The sequence below is a fragment of the Amborella trichopoda genome, chromosome 13, assembly GCF_054954075.1.
Source record: "Amborella trichopoda isolate Santa Cruz 75 chromosome 13, AtrichopodaSantaCruz75HAP2 v2.0, whole genome shotgun sequence".
NCBI lineage: Eukaryota > Viridiplantae > Streptophyta > Magnoliopsida > Amborellales > Amborellaceae > Amborella > Amborella trichopoda.
Window position 1 is genome coordinate 50,312,561 of NC_142348.1, and position 15,265 is coordinate 50,327,825.

The window sequence follows — 15,265 nt, forward strand, 5'->3', positions numbered from 1 at the left end:
CTGTGTAATGTGTGTTCACATGCTCACCATCTATGCACTTGTACATACATCTTTTACATGTGCATATTCTTGCATACATGGCAGGGACTGTCTGAATACAATCTTGTTTTATGCATTGAACGGATGTATGTGTGTGTCATTGCACGTATTTCATTTAGCATTGCACAATTACATGGCCAAGCATGCGTGATTTCCCCATGCATGCTTGTATCCGTGCATAAATGGATGTGTAAGCCATGAAGCAACTTCATGTACATGCATGCATGTGAATTTGCATTTGTATTCTATGACAATAAGGCATGTATGAGCATGTTGTTAAAACATATGCCATCCAAATTCAATGAAGACAGTGCTACAAGCTAAGTCAAGCTGTACATTACATCAGCACGTCATTCTTTATTGCTGATATGTAGAAACACCAATTCTTTGACCGCTTCCATATTGCTCAAATCATCAGCTTGGCTCAAGCCAACCTATCTCTTCTCCTGGCTCATTTGATTCAGATGCCAGTCCCTGAATTTTTTCAATGGCAACAAGAAATCACATAAATGGAAAAGAAAATCCCATTTGTAATTGCAACTAAAAAGAAAAGTAAGTTCACTTTGAGATTTCAAAAAAAGGAAAAGAAAAAGGAATAGGAAAAGGAAATCATGACTTTATCAAGCTGCAGGATTGGGCAACAAGCTAAGCAAGTTTCACAATTTTCTTCACTGAACATAAGCAACAGAAAACAAAGAATCTTCATGTTCAGGTGCGTATCAGAGAAGGAAGCATTTTGTGAGAAAAGCGTTAATCTTAAACATATTAAAATGAAAATTAGAACCAGCAGCTGAGCTTACGGCTCAATGCAGGGATATTTTTGATGCAGAAGAAGCCAAAGAGAAGATTCCAAAACAAGCTTATATTTACACAAAAATTCATAACCCAAATACTAAAATATCCTCAGTTTTTAAAGAACTCTTCTTCTGAAAGCTACATAGTACTAAATTAAAAAGCAAAAATCAACTAACCAACACCTGCAACTATGAAACTCCGAGGGCACCCATATTCTCTTAGGTATTTTATCCATGGCAATCTCGTGCTTCCTTGTATTAGTGTTTCTTTTCTCCCTCTTTGCTTTAGAAACCCAATCCCAAACACTCACTAATCAAACTGATTTCTCCTGCGACTCAACAGAAAGCTGTCATACTTATGTCCTGTATCGTGCCCAAGTGCCCGAATTCTCAGACCTTGGAAATATCTCTGACCTCTTTGGAGTTAGTCGCTTATCTATCATGAGAGCAAGTAATCTCACCGCAGAAGTTGTTACTCTGTCACAAAACCAGCAGGTATTTGTTCCCATACTTTGTGGGTGCACAGGAAACCACTCATATGCCAATATATCATATCAGATCCAAAAATCTGATAGTTTTTACTTGGTTTCCACCTATAAATTTGAAAATTTAACAGATTATCAAGCAGTGGGGGATTTGAATCCAAATTTGAATCCAATCAATTTGTGGGTTGGAACCGAAGTGATTTTTCCAATCTATTGTAAGTGCCCTTCAAAAACCCAGGTGCAAAATGGCACAAATTTTTTGATTACTTATGTGTGGCAAAAAGGAGATAATATAGTTGAAGTGAGCAAAAGACTTAATACTTCAGTTGAAAGAATTGAAGACGCAAATAAATACAGGAATTTTACAGCTGCTATGGACCTTCCTGTGTTGATTCCAGTCGATCAATTGCCAGTTTTATCTCAGCCTCCTTCAGGTTCTACTCCTGATTCTTCCCTCTTACTCACTGATAACCATGATGACCACCAAGTTCTTATCATTTTTTTATCAGCTATGGTATCTTTCCTTGTACTAGTTTTGGGTTTTCTTGTTTTCCTAATTTACACACAGCATAAAAGATCAAAACCCTTGGTTCTTGAGGGATCGAGCTTTGAATCAATGATTCGAAGTAATCTGAAGAAAAATAATAAAGTCGAGAATTTGAGCCCAAGAACCCCAAAAGAAAAGAGATTAGTCGAAGTCTCAGACTGTTTTGATAAGCCAGTTGTGTACCAGAAGAGTAAAATTATGGTAGCAACCATGAATTTGAGTGAGGATTGCAGGATAGGGCGATCAGTTTACAAAGCCATAATTGATGGAAAATGTTTTGCGGTTAAGCAGTGCAGAGGACATATCACAGAGGAAATCAACATTCCACAGAAGTTTAACCATGTGAATTTGGTGAAGCTTGCTGGTATTTCCATGGAGTCAGAATGGAACTGCTTCTTGGTATATGAATTTGCAGAGAATGGGTCACTGGATAAGTGGTTATATCAGACGATCCTATCTCCACCAAGCTCTATAAGCTTCCTTTCATGGAGAACCAGATTGACAATAGCATTGGATGTTGCTAATGGCCTTCAATATATGCATGAACATACCAGACCAAGTATTGTTCATAGGGATATCAAAGCAAGAAATATTCTACTCACTGATCAACTTAAGGCCAAGATATCAAATTTTGCCACGGCTAGAGCTGTGACAAGCTCTGTGACCCCTAAAGTGGATGTTTATGGATTTGGGGTCCTTTTGTTAGAGCTTCTTTCAGGGAGGAAGAACATGGATACCCAAGAAGAGTGTGAAAAAGTGAATTTATTGAAGGAATTAAGAGGTATTTTGGAAGTTGAAGAGAGGAGAGAGGAGAGGTTAAGGCAGTGGTTAGACCCCAAGTTGCAGGGCTTTTATCATTTTGAAAGTGCTTTAAATTTGGCCACCATGGCAAGGGCATGTACATGGGAGAAAGCTTCTGAGAGACCAAGCATGGCAGAGATAGTTTTAAATCTCTCTGTTCTGATCCAGTCATGTCCTGATTCATTTGAGGCATCATGGGCTGCTCAAGAAGAAGCTACAGAGGACGATGAACACAATATCACACCAGTCAGAGCTCGCTGACAGAGACCCCGTTTCCAGATCTATCTGATTCATAAAAGAAATAATCTCTCTCTCTCTCTCGCTCTCTCTCTCTCTCTGCATGTTTATACAAATTAAATTTATCTTGTGTGTTGCTTCAAGGCTCTACTGGATGGGGGATAAATATGTAAATGTTTAGTTCCTGCAATATTATACTATGGAAAAGTTATTTGTTTCGTCTGTATGCAATTTATACCGTCAGATAGTGTGGATATTTGGGGAGAGCAGCCTAGGTTTGTTTCCGCTGATTAATCTTTGTGATACTATTCAAAATAAATCTCGATGAAATTTCATCATGAGCTAATATGAATATGTTACACTCAATTGATGAGACCTTTTCCTGGGTAGTTAATCAATGAGACTTTTGAGCAAAACCTGTTCTTCCTGCCAATAGCTTCCATAATTGAACCACCTGATCCAATTAAACAAAATTCAATTCAAACCAAATAATAGTCTTGTTTTTTGGGGAAATTTAAAGCAAAGGTATATTTAGACACGTATGATACGAAAATTACAATTTATCATTGAAATCAGGTCGTATTCAGTACACAAATTGAATAAATTTTATTCTTGGTTACACAAAACAAGTTTGAATTTCGACTAATCATCTCATTTAACTTGTGATCATTGGTATCTCATGCTACCAGATGAATTATTACACAATAACCATGAAGCCACATAGATTTTGGAAAGACACTGGAAAACCCCATTCATGCTTGGACGTCTTTCTGGTTCTTGCCTCAAACAAGCACCAATCAATTGAACCATGGCGAAAGCCAAATCCAATGGATAATTCCCATCCATCACAGGTTCCATCCATCCTTTAAGCTCCTCTTTGGCATTATCGTGCTCTATTAATTGGATTATAACCTCTGATAAGAGCACTTCTCCTTCTTGATGCTGCACAATTGACTCTCTCCCTGTGATCAACTCCAGTAGTACTACTCCAAAAGCATAAACATCCATCTGTGGAGTCACCAGCCCATTCTGCAAATGCTCAGGTGCCATATACCCTCTTCCATCAATGGCATTTCTCGCCTTCTTGGATCCTGCCAGCCTACAATCTGTGATCTTAGCCCTGAAATTTGTATCTAAAAGTATACTACTGCTGTTGACATTACCATGAGGATAAGGAATTCTTGCATGATTGTGGAAATACTGAAGCCCATTAGCCACATCCAAAGCAATTTGCACCCTTTTCATCCATTTTAAAGTCTTTGACCTATTTGGTTCATGGATCCAGTCACTTAAAGACCCATTCTCCATTAACTCATAGACAAGGTAGTAGCTGTCTTGGTTGAAACAGAGGCCTAAAAGCCTGACAACATTGAGATGGTTTATCTTTTCTGTCTTGATGGTTTCCTTTAAATCATATGTATTCACCTTTTTAATGGCCAAAACCGTACCATTTACATTGCCAAAATACACAGACCCCTTGATTCTGAACTCAGATGAGAACCCATTTGTAGCAGCATGAAAATCTCGGTACCTGTACACTTTTAGGCCATTATTGGTACCGAGATCATCCAAAAATTCTGTGAGTTTCTTCCTCTTTGAGCTCTCAGGCTTTGATGGATTCTCTTCATCGATAGCCTGACCTGATCTTTTCTTTCTATTATAGAAGCAAAAGAAATGGAGAAACACACAGCAAAGAATAAGGAGAGAAATCCCAACTCCTACTCCAAGCCCCACATATCACCCAATTCTTGAGATTTGGGTTGTGGAAGGAGGAGAGAGAGTAGGTGGAGGGGATATGATTCCATTAAAGAATGGCTCATCCTCTAAAGGAATCAAGAGTGTAGTGAGAGGGTAAATATCGGAGTTTTCCTTAGAGAGCTCATTGGCATCAAGAATACTCTCATGGATAACACTAAATTTCAAGCTCACACTAGAAATACTGTCACCCTGAATCACCGGATAGCTCAACAGATACTTCACACCTTTGTCAATTTACTTATTGCTTGGACAAGCACATTTCAGAGGAACCTTAATCTGTGAACCATTAGATAACTTTTTAGGCTCGACCTTGTAATACATATCTGAACAATGACAATTCACAGGGATGATCACCTCTTTTCCATCTTGAAAGATGGCAGAGAGAGAAACTGAATTGATACGAGCCAATTCATTGGATCAGACCCATAAAGCTCAGAAATGGCTTCGACTGAGTCATGGGGTTTTCAGGACCTGAAAATTTGGTAAGAATCGCAGGAAGGCTCTGCGTCAATGCAAGTGTAGCCATTGTTTGAAGAAGAATTGTTAGGAGAGACTTCTCCGTGATAAGGTTGCTGGGCTAGCAGGCATGGCAGAGAGAGGATGACACAGTGGAGGCAAAGGACGAGGCAATGGTGATCCATTTGGTGAAATGGGCTAGTAATTGGATCTTGTTTGACAAGAACTGGTGGATCACAAAAAGGACCTCTCTCTCTCTCTCTCTCTCTTGAATTAGCCTGTCACTGCTCTCTCTATCTCTCTGGTGAATTGTCACTGATATGGTGCTCACAAGGAGTGTATACAATCTGTGTCTTCGTTAGAATTGAAGGCGTTGGGATTGTGCCCATAACAAAGGTCGGATTAGCAAAAGAACTCTCTCCCCTGAACTGAGCTCCTTATCAGTAACCTTGGGTGGCAAGAAACCTGAAATCTCTCTCTCTCCCCGCTTCTAATTGATTCTCTTTTTCTCTCTCTAAATGACAAGGAACAGGAAAGCCTCCTCTGTTCTTGAATTTCCAAGGAAACAAATGTGGAGGTCTTTGCATGGGGATTGAAGGGTTTTCTAACGTGGGTTATAAGGGATGTGTTGTTGACTTCATCAAATCATATGAGTCGTTACATACAAAAAATTCAAAAAGATGAGATGAGAGAGAAACACAGAGAATAATCAGAAGGTGAGAAGAAAGAGAATACAGAGAAGAGGCCGCCATTCTATGAAACAGTCAACAACCAAAAAAAACTTCGTCAAGGCTTTTAATACTGTAGCCGTACCATCTAACTCGACATTGACTCCCAAGTACAAGTAGGTTTCGGAAAGAGGGGCTCCGTCGTGGCGGTAAGCACCCCCACACTTGGTTACCACCTTGTGTTTTCAATCCATTGACACCACTTATTAATATTTTTTAAAAAAATAACTTCTCGTCTATTTGAAAAAGCGGACAGGTCTTCCCCTCTAAATTACACAAAATAAAATAAAATAAAACCATACAAAGTTGGTTTCTCATCACCTCAAATTTTACAGGTCTTGTGGGAAAATGCAGTTTTGGTGCTATAAAACTAATAAATATCATCTCGATCTCGACAATAAGAGATTTGAAAAGAAAAAGAGTTTTTAGATCTAAAACTAGCCGTTTTAAAATATGTTTTCGAAGTTGTGTTCATAAGTAAGACATGTTTGCATGCCTTCAAATTCCATAATCATGGTGGATATAAAAATATGTTTTCGAAGTTGTGTTCATAAGTAAGACATGTTTGCATGCCTTCAAATTCCATAATCAATGGTTGATATAGATATGTAGGTCATCATAAGAGTTTATAGGCCTTAGCAGTATCTAAGGCAGGATTTTGCTGTGTAGCTGTAACATCGTAAAGAAACGGGCCTATCATAAAAACTAAATTTTCCTACTTTTTAAAAATTGCTGTGTAGCTGTAAAATCGTAAAGAAACGGCCCAATCATAAAAACTAAATTTTCCTACTTTTTAAAACTATTCTTCAAATTCTTCTTTGAGATGGGCATATCATAATAACCAGTTCTTTACACATAATAATAATAATGATAATGATAACGATAATCATGATAATGATGATGTTGATAATGATAATAGTAATAGTAATAATAATAACAATAATAATAACAATAATAATAATAATAATAATAATAGAAAAGTTTATATAGAGCCGAGGCTCTAAACAATCAATTTAGAGCCCACCTCACTAAAAGAGGTTGTTTTGATGCCCAACTATCATCAAATTGTTCATCTCGACACCAAGATGCATTGAGATGAGAAAAAAATTAATTTTAAGTTTTGAAAATGATGCATCTTGTAACACATTTTTAAACTGTTAATTTTCAAGATTTTCAAGTGTTCATATATCAGCTCGATCTACATTATTTTTTAAAACTTTAAATTTTATAATTATAAATAAAAATATATTTTAAAGTTATCACAAAAATTTTCAATATTAAATCTACTATTTGAAGGTGGGCTCTAGTTTGATTGTCTAGAGCCTTGGCTCTGTCCAAACCACGCCCATAATAATATGACGGGCATTATGAATGCAAATCCCTTATAATAAATATCCTTTTTCCTCACTTCCCTTGCACGTGTGAAGACTGCATGAGCAAAAGCCCCCTGATCCATTTGTGTGCTAGAAAATCTCAACCACATATAATAGAACTCAACCTAGGCCTCTAGAACTATCTTATTTTTGTCTATAGTGTCTTTCCAACTCCTGGAAAAAATAACATAATACCCATAGATGGCCTCTAGAACTATCATACTTTCGTCAATTATTTCTTTCCAACTCTTGGAAAAGATTAATGTAATACCAATATATGAAAGTTCATGGCATCGGTGATCCAATCGGAAATCGAGCGATCTAGATCAGGTATCGATTGTACTATTTCGGATCCACTAATAAATGAGATCCAAACAATTTGTTAAAGAAAATCGGATTGATGATGTCATCACCCGACGATTCGCTACAGTGTAACGTCATGGCCGCGAGTCTCTACAAAAAACCGGAGTTATTGAACAATATTGTTATAAAATTGTATTGGCTGGATCCAATTTACATCATCCAATAGGCGCTTCCACCGAATGTCACGCTCACCTCAAGCATTTCTACTTTCTTAGTACTGTTGAGGTCACCATTTTATAATGGCATAATCTTTGGATTTGGTATTACTTTTAGCCGTCTACATTTCTTTCCAAGAGCAAGTTCGTCATTGCTTCATTGGATGCCCCACGGTGGTATTGTACTTATTTTAGTTGTAAGGTCCTTTAATAGGCCATTTTGAGTTTTTTTTATTTTATTTTAGGTGAATAAGTCATTTTGAGATGGAAAAGGGTAAATGCAAAAATCCTAACCAGATCAGGGCGATGCCTAAAAGGAAAAGGGCTGGGCCTGGGCCCGGACCAAGTCTGGCCTGGCCCATATCCAGGTTTTGTTTTAAGAGGTGTTATCTGCATCAATTGACACACCAAACACTTTTTCTTTTGTGTGTTTGATAACTAAAGATTTTGGACGTGGGAGTTAAACCTCCCACTTTTGCATTTGATAACAGGGAGATTTCGAAGGTGGCACTCCACGCCCTTCCAAAACCCATTTCCTCATCGTTAAAATGCGTTGATTTTTCGAAGGCAGCCCTCCATTAAAAAAAAAAAGTTGAGGGAAGGGCGGTCTTCCACAGATGGTCTCCGTTTTTTTTTTTTGTGAGATTTAAATCAAGGATATATTTACACACAGAAGATATGAAAATCATAATTTATCATTGAAATCAGATCGTATTCAGTACAAAAATTCAATAAAATTTATTCTCGGTTATACAAAACAAGTTTGAATTTCGACTGATCGTCTCATTTAATCAGTGTTTATTTGTGTCTCATGCTTCCAGATGAATTATTAGACAATAACCATGAAGCCGCATAGATTTTGGAAAGACACTGGAAAACCCCATTCATGCTTGGACGTCTTTCTGGGTCTTGCCTCAAACAATCAGCAATCAATTGAGCCATGTCGAAAGCCATATCCAATGGATAATTCCCATCCATCACAGGGTCCATCCATCCTTTAAGCTCCTCTTTGGCATTATCGTGCTCTATTAATTGGATTATAACCTCTGATAAGAGCACTTCTCCTTCTTGATGCTGCACAATTGACTCTCTCCCTGTGATTAACTCCAGTAGTACTACTCCAAAAGCATAAACATCCATCTGTGGAGTCACCAGCCCATTCTGCAAATGCTCAGGTGCCGTATATCCTCTTCCATCAATGGCATTTCTCGCCTTTTTGGATCCTGCCAGCCTACAATCTGTGATCTTAGCCCTGAAATTTGTATCTAAAAGTATACTACTGCTGTTGACATTACCATGAGAGTAAGGAATTCTTGCATGATTGTGGAAATACTGAAGCCCATTAGCCACATCCAAAGCAATTTGCACCCTTTTCATCCATTTTAAAGTCTTTGACCTATTTGGTTCATGGATCCAATCACTTAAAGACCCATTCTCCATTAACTCATAGACAAGGTAGTAGCTGTCTTGGTTGAAACAGAGGCCTAAGAGCCTGACAACATTGAGATGGTTTATCTTTTCTGTCTTGATGGTTTCCTTTAAATCACATCTATTCACCTTTTTAATGGCCAAAACGATACCATTTACATTGCCAAAATACAAGGACCCCTTGATTCTGAACTCAGATGAGAACCCGTTTGTCGCAGCATGAAAATCTTGGTACCTGTACACTTTTAAGCCATTATTGGTACCAAGATCATCGAAAAATTCGGTGAGTTTCTTCTTCTTTGAGATCACAGGCTTTGATGGATTCTCGTCATCAATAACCTGACCTGATCTTTTCGTTCTATTATAGAAGCAAAAGAAATGGAGAAACACACAGCAAAGAATAAGGAGAGGAATCCCAACTCCTATTCCAAGCCCCACATAGAGCCCAATTCTTGAGATTTTGGTTGTGGAAGGAGGAGGAGAGAGAGTACGTGGAGGGGATATGATTCCATTAAAGAATGGCTCATCCTCTAAAGGAATCAAGAGTGTAGTGAGAGGGTAGATATCAGAGTTTTCTTTAGAGAGCTCATTGGCATCAAGAATAGTCTCTGGGCTAACACTAAATTTCAAGCTAACACTCGAAATACTGTCACCCTGAATCACTAGATAGCTCAACAGATACTTCACATCGTTCTCAATTTGCTTATTGCTTGGACAAGCACATTTCAGAGGAACCTTACTCTCTGAACCATTAGGTAACTTTTTAGGCTTGATCTCGTAATAGGTATCTGAACAATGGCAATTCACAGGGATGAACACCTCTTTTCCATCTTGAAAGATGGCAGAGAGAGAAACTGAATTGATACGAGCCAATTCAGAGGGATCAGACTCGAAAAGCTCAGAAATGGCTTCGACTGAGTCATGGGGTTTTCGGGACCTGAAAATTTGGTACGAATCGCAGGAAGGCTTTGAGTCAATGCAAGTGTAGCCATTGTTTGAAGAAGAATTGTTCGGAGAGAGTTCTCCTTGATAAGGTTGGTGGGCTAGCAGGCATTGCAGAGAGAGGATGACACAGAGGAGGCAAAGGACGTGACCCATTTGGTGAAATGGGCTGGTAATTGGATCTTGTTTTACAAGAACTGATGGATCACAAAAAGAACCTATCTCTCTCTCTCTCTCTCTCTCTCTGAACGATTCTATTTCTCTCTCTAAATGGCAAGGAACAGGAAATCCTCCTCTGTTTTTGAAGTTCCAAGGAAACAAATGTGGAGGTCTTTGCATGGGGATTGATGGGGTTTTAACGTGGGTTATAAGGGATGTGTTGTTGACTCAATCAAATCATTCATAAAATTCCAAATATAAGAAACGCAGAGAATAATCACAAGGTCAGTGGAGAGAGAGAGAGACAGAGAAAAGTTCCTCGTTTTGTAAAAGTCAATAAAGAAAAAAATTCGTCAACACTGAATATTCTAACGTACCCCTAAGTACAGAGTTCGTTTCGGGTAATGAATGGAACGACAGAGCGTGCACGCTGACGTTTGTTTGACAAGGGTGCCTAAATCCACATAGGATTACTCTGGTTTACGAAATTTATAAAGTTACACTTTTTGTTTTTGACCCAATATTAAAAATCCAATATTTTGTAATCCCACAGAACAGGAAACTCTAACATAGCAGTCACCAGTACCATTTACCAGGTTATGGTTTTACCATTTACACTTTCAAAAAACAAGCTAACTCCTAATCTATTTGAAAAAAACGGAAAAAGTTCTCTACTAAATTACCTAAAAAAAATACAAAGTTGGTTTCTCAGCACCTCAAAATTCTCTGATTTTGTGGGAAGATACAGTTTCGGTGCTGAAAAACTAGTAAATATCATCTTGATCTCAAAAATAAGGGATTTGAAAGGAAAAAGAGTTTTTAGATCTAAAAATACCCATATTGAATATGTTTTCTTGGTTGTCCATCCAAGTGTTCATAACTTTTATATATTTTCATCATTTTAACGTGTCAAATTTCATAATCAACGGTGGATACAAATATGCATGTCATCATGAGGGTTTCTAGGTTGCTGAGTTGCTTTAATATCATAAAAGCAACAGCCCTATCATAATAACTAAATTTTCCGACTTTTTAAATTTATTTTTCAAATTTTTCTTTCCCATAGCCCTATCATAATAATTTATTGTTTACACATTTTTAAAATGTTTTCCTAACTCTTCTTTTGTAAAAGAATCAAGAAAAATAAATAACAAATGGGTAGTGATTTACAATAATAATAATAGGACGGGCATTATTATTTATAGAAAAAAGTTTATATAAGGATGCAATCTTATAATGTAGGACCACGGACGCACCTTAAAAATCCAGCGGAAAAAATTTTAACCATTTTTTAAGGTTAAAATTTTATAATTAAAAATAAAAATAGATTTTGAGATAATCCTAAGAATATTTTATATCAAAATTATATACTATGATAAAATTTAAAGGTTCACCTTACTTCTACACCTACGGATGTCTCCGTTTGCCAACTGCACCCTTATTTATATGCATTCTTATTTACATGGATGAAACTATGTCAAACTTTGGTTTTTGGTATCCCACCGATGTTTTAGGTGAGAATAGCAAAAAAATGGTCCTCTAAAAGCCTTCGGAAAAAAACTAATCTTGCAGTAAAACCGTAGGAAAAAAACTAACTCCTAAACTATTTAAACGAAAAAGATAGGGGCTGTTGTCCCACCGAATTACCCAAAAAAAAAAAAAAAAAAAAGCTATGTCAAATTTTTTGATAAAAATGACTCCTGGGAATTTCCCCGCTTCTTCTTCCTTTGTCGTCATTTCCCTTGCACGTGAGAAGACCGCATGAACAAAAGGTCCTTAATCTGATCAATCCATTTGAATGCTGGAAAATCTCAACCATGGCCCACTGGTTAGTGGGAAAACCAAATATAGTACACCGCAACCATGGCCTCTAGAACTATCTTATTTATTTTTGTCTATAGTGTTTTTTTAAAACTCTTGGAAAAAAATAATACAAGACGAATAGATAAAAGTACATAGAAATGTTTTATTTCATTTTGATCATGCTTCATTCGGAGGCAATATCCACGGCCAATTGTAAATAGATTGTGGATGTATCAGGTAGCAGTGGCAATGGTTTGGGCGATCGGTCCGACCCTAAAAAAGAAGGGCCTGGGCCAGCCCAAGAGCCGGACTAGGGCTAAGGCTAGGACTAGGGTCAGTGCCAGCTCAATTCGGCCTGGCCCACTTTTTTTTCTTTTGCTCTCCTTCACTTATTTTTGGCCTGACCTAGCCTGGTCCTAACAAGGCCAAAGCCGTGGTTGGGCCGACCCTCTAGTGACAAAGGCTTGGCCCGTTGCCACCCAGGAGGCGTTAACTGCATCAACTGACACACCAAACACTTTTTATTTTGTGTGTTTTGATAACTTGAGATTTTGGATGTGGGACCTCCCACTTCTGCATTTGATAATAGGGAGATCTTGGAAGTGTAGCACTCCAAGCCCTTCCAAAAGCAATTTCCTCAACATTAAATTTGTTGGTTTTCGGAAGACTGCCCTTCATAAGAAATGATGGAAGGGCCGTCTTCTATAATAAGTGGGACACTCTACCTTCCTCTCCCAAACAAGGCGTGCATCAAATGCACCCTAACATTTTGACAACGTGAGCCGAGCCGAGCGATCTCTTTAGCAGATTAGGCATGCCCTATTGAACGAGGCTTGAGCATGCCTTTTAATAAGTTAGATATAGGACACATGTATTTATTTAAGACACATATGCGAGTATAAAAAATGTAAACTCTAAATATTATCTAGACCTAATACATCCATATAATACATAGGGGTGTTTGCATGTATTAAATTCTTTATATAATTTTTTATCCTTTTTCTCAAAGGAAATTGACTCTTTTGCTAATCATGTTTTTTTTATCAAGACGGATAGTACGTACCACATATAGTAATAATTAAATACATGAAGAAACAAGAAAAAAGCATTAAGGACAAGAGACCATCAAGAAAATTGAGTTTATATTTTATAACCAACTACTTTTTATTCGGACAATGCAAGAATTATAAACTTCAAAAAGAAATATTCATTAGGACGCCGTTTGGATACCTAGAAATATATTGTTTGTGAAATATATTATTGGTGTAATATATTACTGTGTAATACATTACCTACAAATGGATTGTTACTGTTTGGATAGTATTTAGATGCAACCTGGGAAATACAGGCCTACTATTTGGCTATGTCAGGAAGAAATATGGGAAATGCATTATCAATATTTTACTAGCACTTACCTAGAAACTATCATTTTTTTTTTTTTGGTCACAAAATTCCACTAAAATAAGAAACTAAAGTCATCATCACATCATTCTAAAAATATTTTCTAATAATAACATTATCACCATACCAAAAATTTTTTCAACTTGTACCATTGTAAAGTCATCATCACACAATTTCTTACTTATTTTGCATGCTTTTGGCACTTACATAGAATCCCATGTCTTCTAACATGATTAGACTTTGGAACACGATAAGTCATCGGAATAATATGATTGGAATAACATGTTTTCATTGTGATAAAGCTTCTTTTTATTTTTATTTTATAGAAGTCTTTCAAATGTCTATCTATATAATTCCAAATAAACAATAAATTTATGATACCAAATTAAAAATCTTTATGGTACGAGTTACAAAATGGGAATAAGTTTGATTAGTAAACTATAAGGTTTGGTAATTGCAGGAGAAAATTTTGAGGTATTCGAGAAAACTAAATAGGTATATTATTTCAATTGAGGTTTTACTAATCTATTATAAGGATTATGTTGGGTGAAATTTTTTATTATAAATGTGTTGTGTAATTTCTTATGTTGGGTGAAATATTTTATTATAATTATATTGTGTGATTTCTTATTGATTAGATATGCTAAGGAGAGTGGATATGCTAAGGAGAGAGGGAGAATGGAAAAAATCCAGATGAAAGAGTAAGGGGGTTTTAAAAATAAAAATAAAAAGTCAAGATGAGAGGAAGAGGTTTAAAGATAAAAAAAGGTTTAACAAAAAAATACAGATGAGAAAAAAGGATTAAAGAGAGAGGGAATACTTTATGCAAACCAGTTATTAGGGTTCAAGAAAGAGGGGATAGGTTTAGAAAGGGAGGAAACCAAGTCGGTGGTTGGCATTTTATTAAGATGGGATAAGGCAGAGACCCACACGAAAGATTTATAAATATTATCCGTCAAGCCCTTACTATAAAGAAAGCACCATGGGAGGAGAATACAAGCATGAGGAAGTGTTCTGTTTGTCAAAATGTTGGGCATGATAGACGTACTTGTCCAACTTTTAGAACTCAAGGATAAAAATATAATTATGCTTACAATTACAATGTAATATTATTATACTTCAATATTGTCTTGTGAATTTGAAATAATGCATCATCTAATCACTATTTTGCAACTTATGCAGGTCTGACATGGAAATTCCCACAATGGAGCCTGAAGCTTAGTGAAATCATATATAGACTTCGCTATGTACACGATTGGAGTTCTTTTTACAAGCCCAATGGTCAACCTTCAAGTTCATCATCTAAAAAAAAAAATTGTAAGCCCAATGCTTAACAATCAAGCTCATCATCTTAGAAATTTTTTGCAAGCCCAATACTAGTGGAGAAGACCTTGTATTGGAATGGAGCTTTGAAATGAAATTTTTGTATAGCTTCCATATGTTGCAAAGTGCATATTGAATAGCTTCAAAATGGAATTTTTGTAAAGGTTTCCATTTTGCAAATTGATGTTGCAAATCAAATTTTTGCAGAGCTTCGAAATGAAAATTGTGTATAGCTTCCATATGTTGGACCCATTAAGGGGAAAATTCCTTTTATGAATTTTTTTGGACCTATTGGTTCCCGCATTTTTCTTGTTGAATCTTTTTTAGGGGAAATTTTTGTATAGCTTCGAAATAGAAGTTTTGTATAGCTTCTATACGTTGCAAACAATATGTAGATATCTCACGCTATCCCATGACTTAGCTCTTTCTCTCTCTCTCTCCTACGAACTCTCTCAATAGTGTGCACTTTCAAT

The 15,265-nt window shown here is 36.7% G+C and overlaps 3 protein-coding genes and 1 long non-coding RNA gene across 4 annotated transcripts; 2 read left to right on the forward strand and 2 right to left on the reverse strand.

The window, feature by feature from the left end:
- Positions 1-944: 944 nt before the first annotated feature.
- LOC18445950 (serine/threonine receptor-like kinase NFP) lies at positions 945-3,127 on the forward strand. The gene has a single exon (XM_006856076.4). It carries the CDS (start codon positions 1,068-1,070, stop codon positions 2,925-2,927), a length of 1,860 nt encoding a protein of 619 aa, XP_006856138.3. The 5' UTR covers positions 945-1,067; the 3' UTR covers positions 2,928-3,127.
- A 318-nt stretch (positions 3,128-3,445) lies between these two features.
- Positions 3,446-6,018, reverse strand: LOC18445949 (protein LYK5). The gene has a single exon (XM_088856837.1). It carries the CDS (start codon positions 4,209-4,211, stop codon positions 3,570-3,572), a length of 642 nt encoding a protein of 213 aa, XP_088712963.1. The 5' UTR covers positions 4,212-6,018; the 3' UTR covers positions 3,446-3,569.
- A 2,516-nt stretch (positions 6,019-8,534) lies between these two features.
- LOC18445948 (protein LYK5) lies at positions 8,535-10,262 on the reverse strand. Its single transcript, XM_006856074.2, has one exon. The coding sequence runs from the start codon at positions 10,260-10,262 to the stop codon at positions 8,535-8,537; it is 1,728 nt and encodes a 575-aa protein (XP_006856136.1).
- Positions 10,263-13,879: 3,617 nt separating this feature from the next.
- Positions 13,880-15,031, forward strand: LOC148779315 (uncharacterized). Its single transcript, XR_016048421.1, has 2 exons — positions 13,880-13,964; positions 14,652-15,031. It is a non-coding gene; the product is annotated as an uncharacterized LOC148779315 (long non-coding RNA).
- The last annotated feature ends 234 nt before the right edge of the window (positions 15,032-15,265 follow it).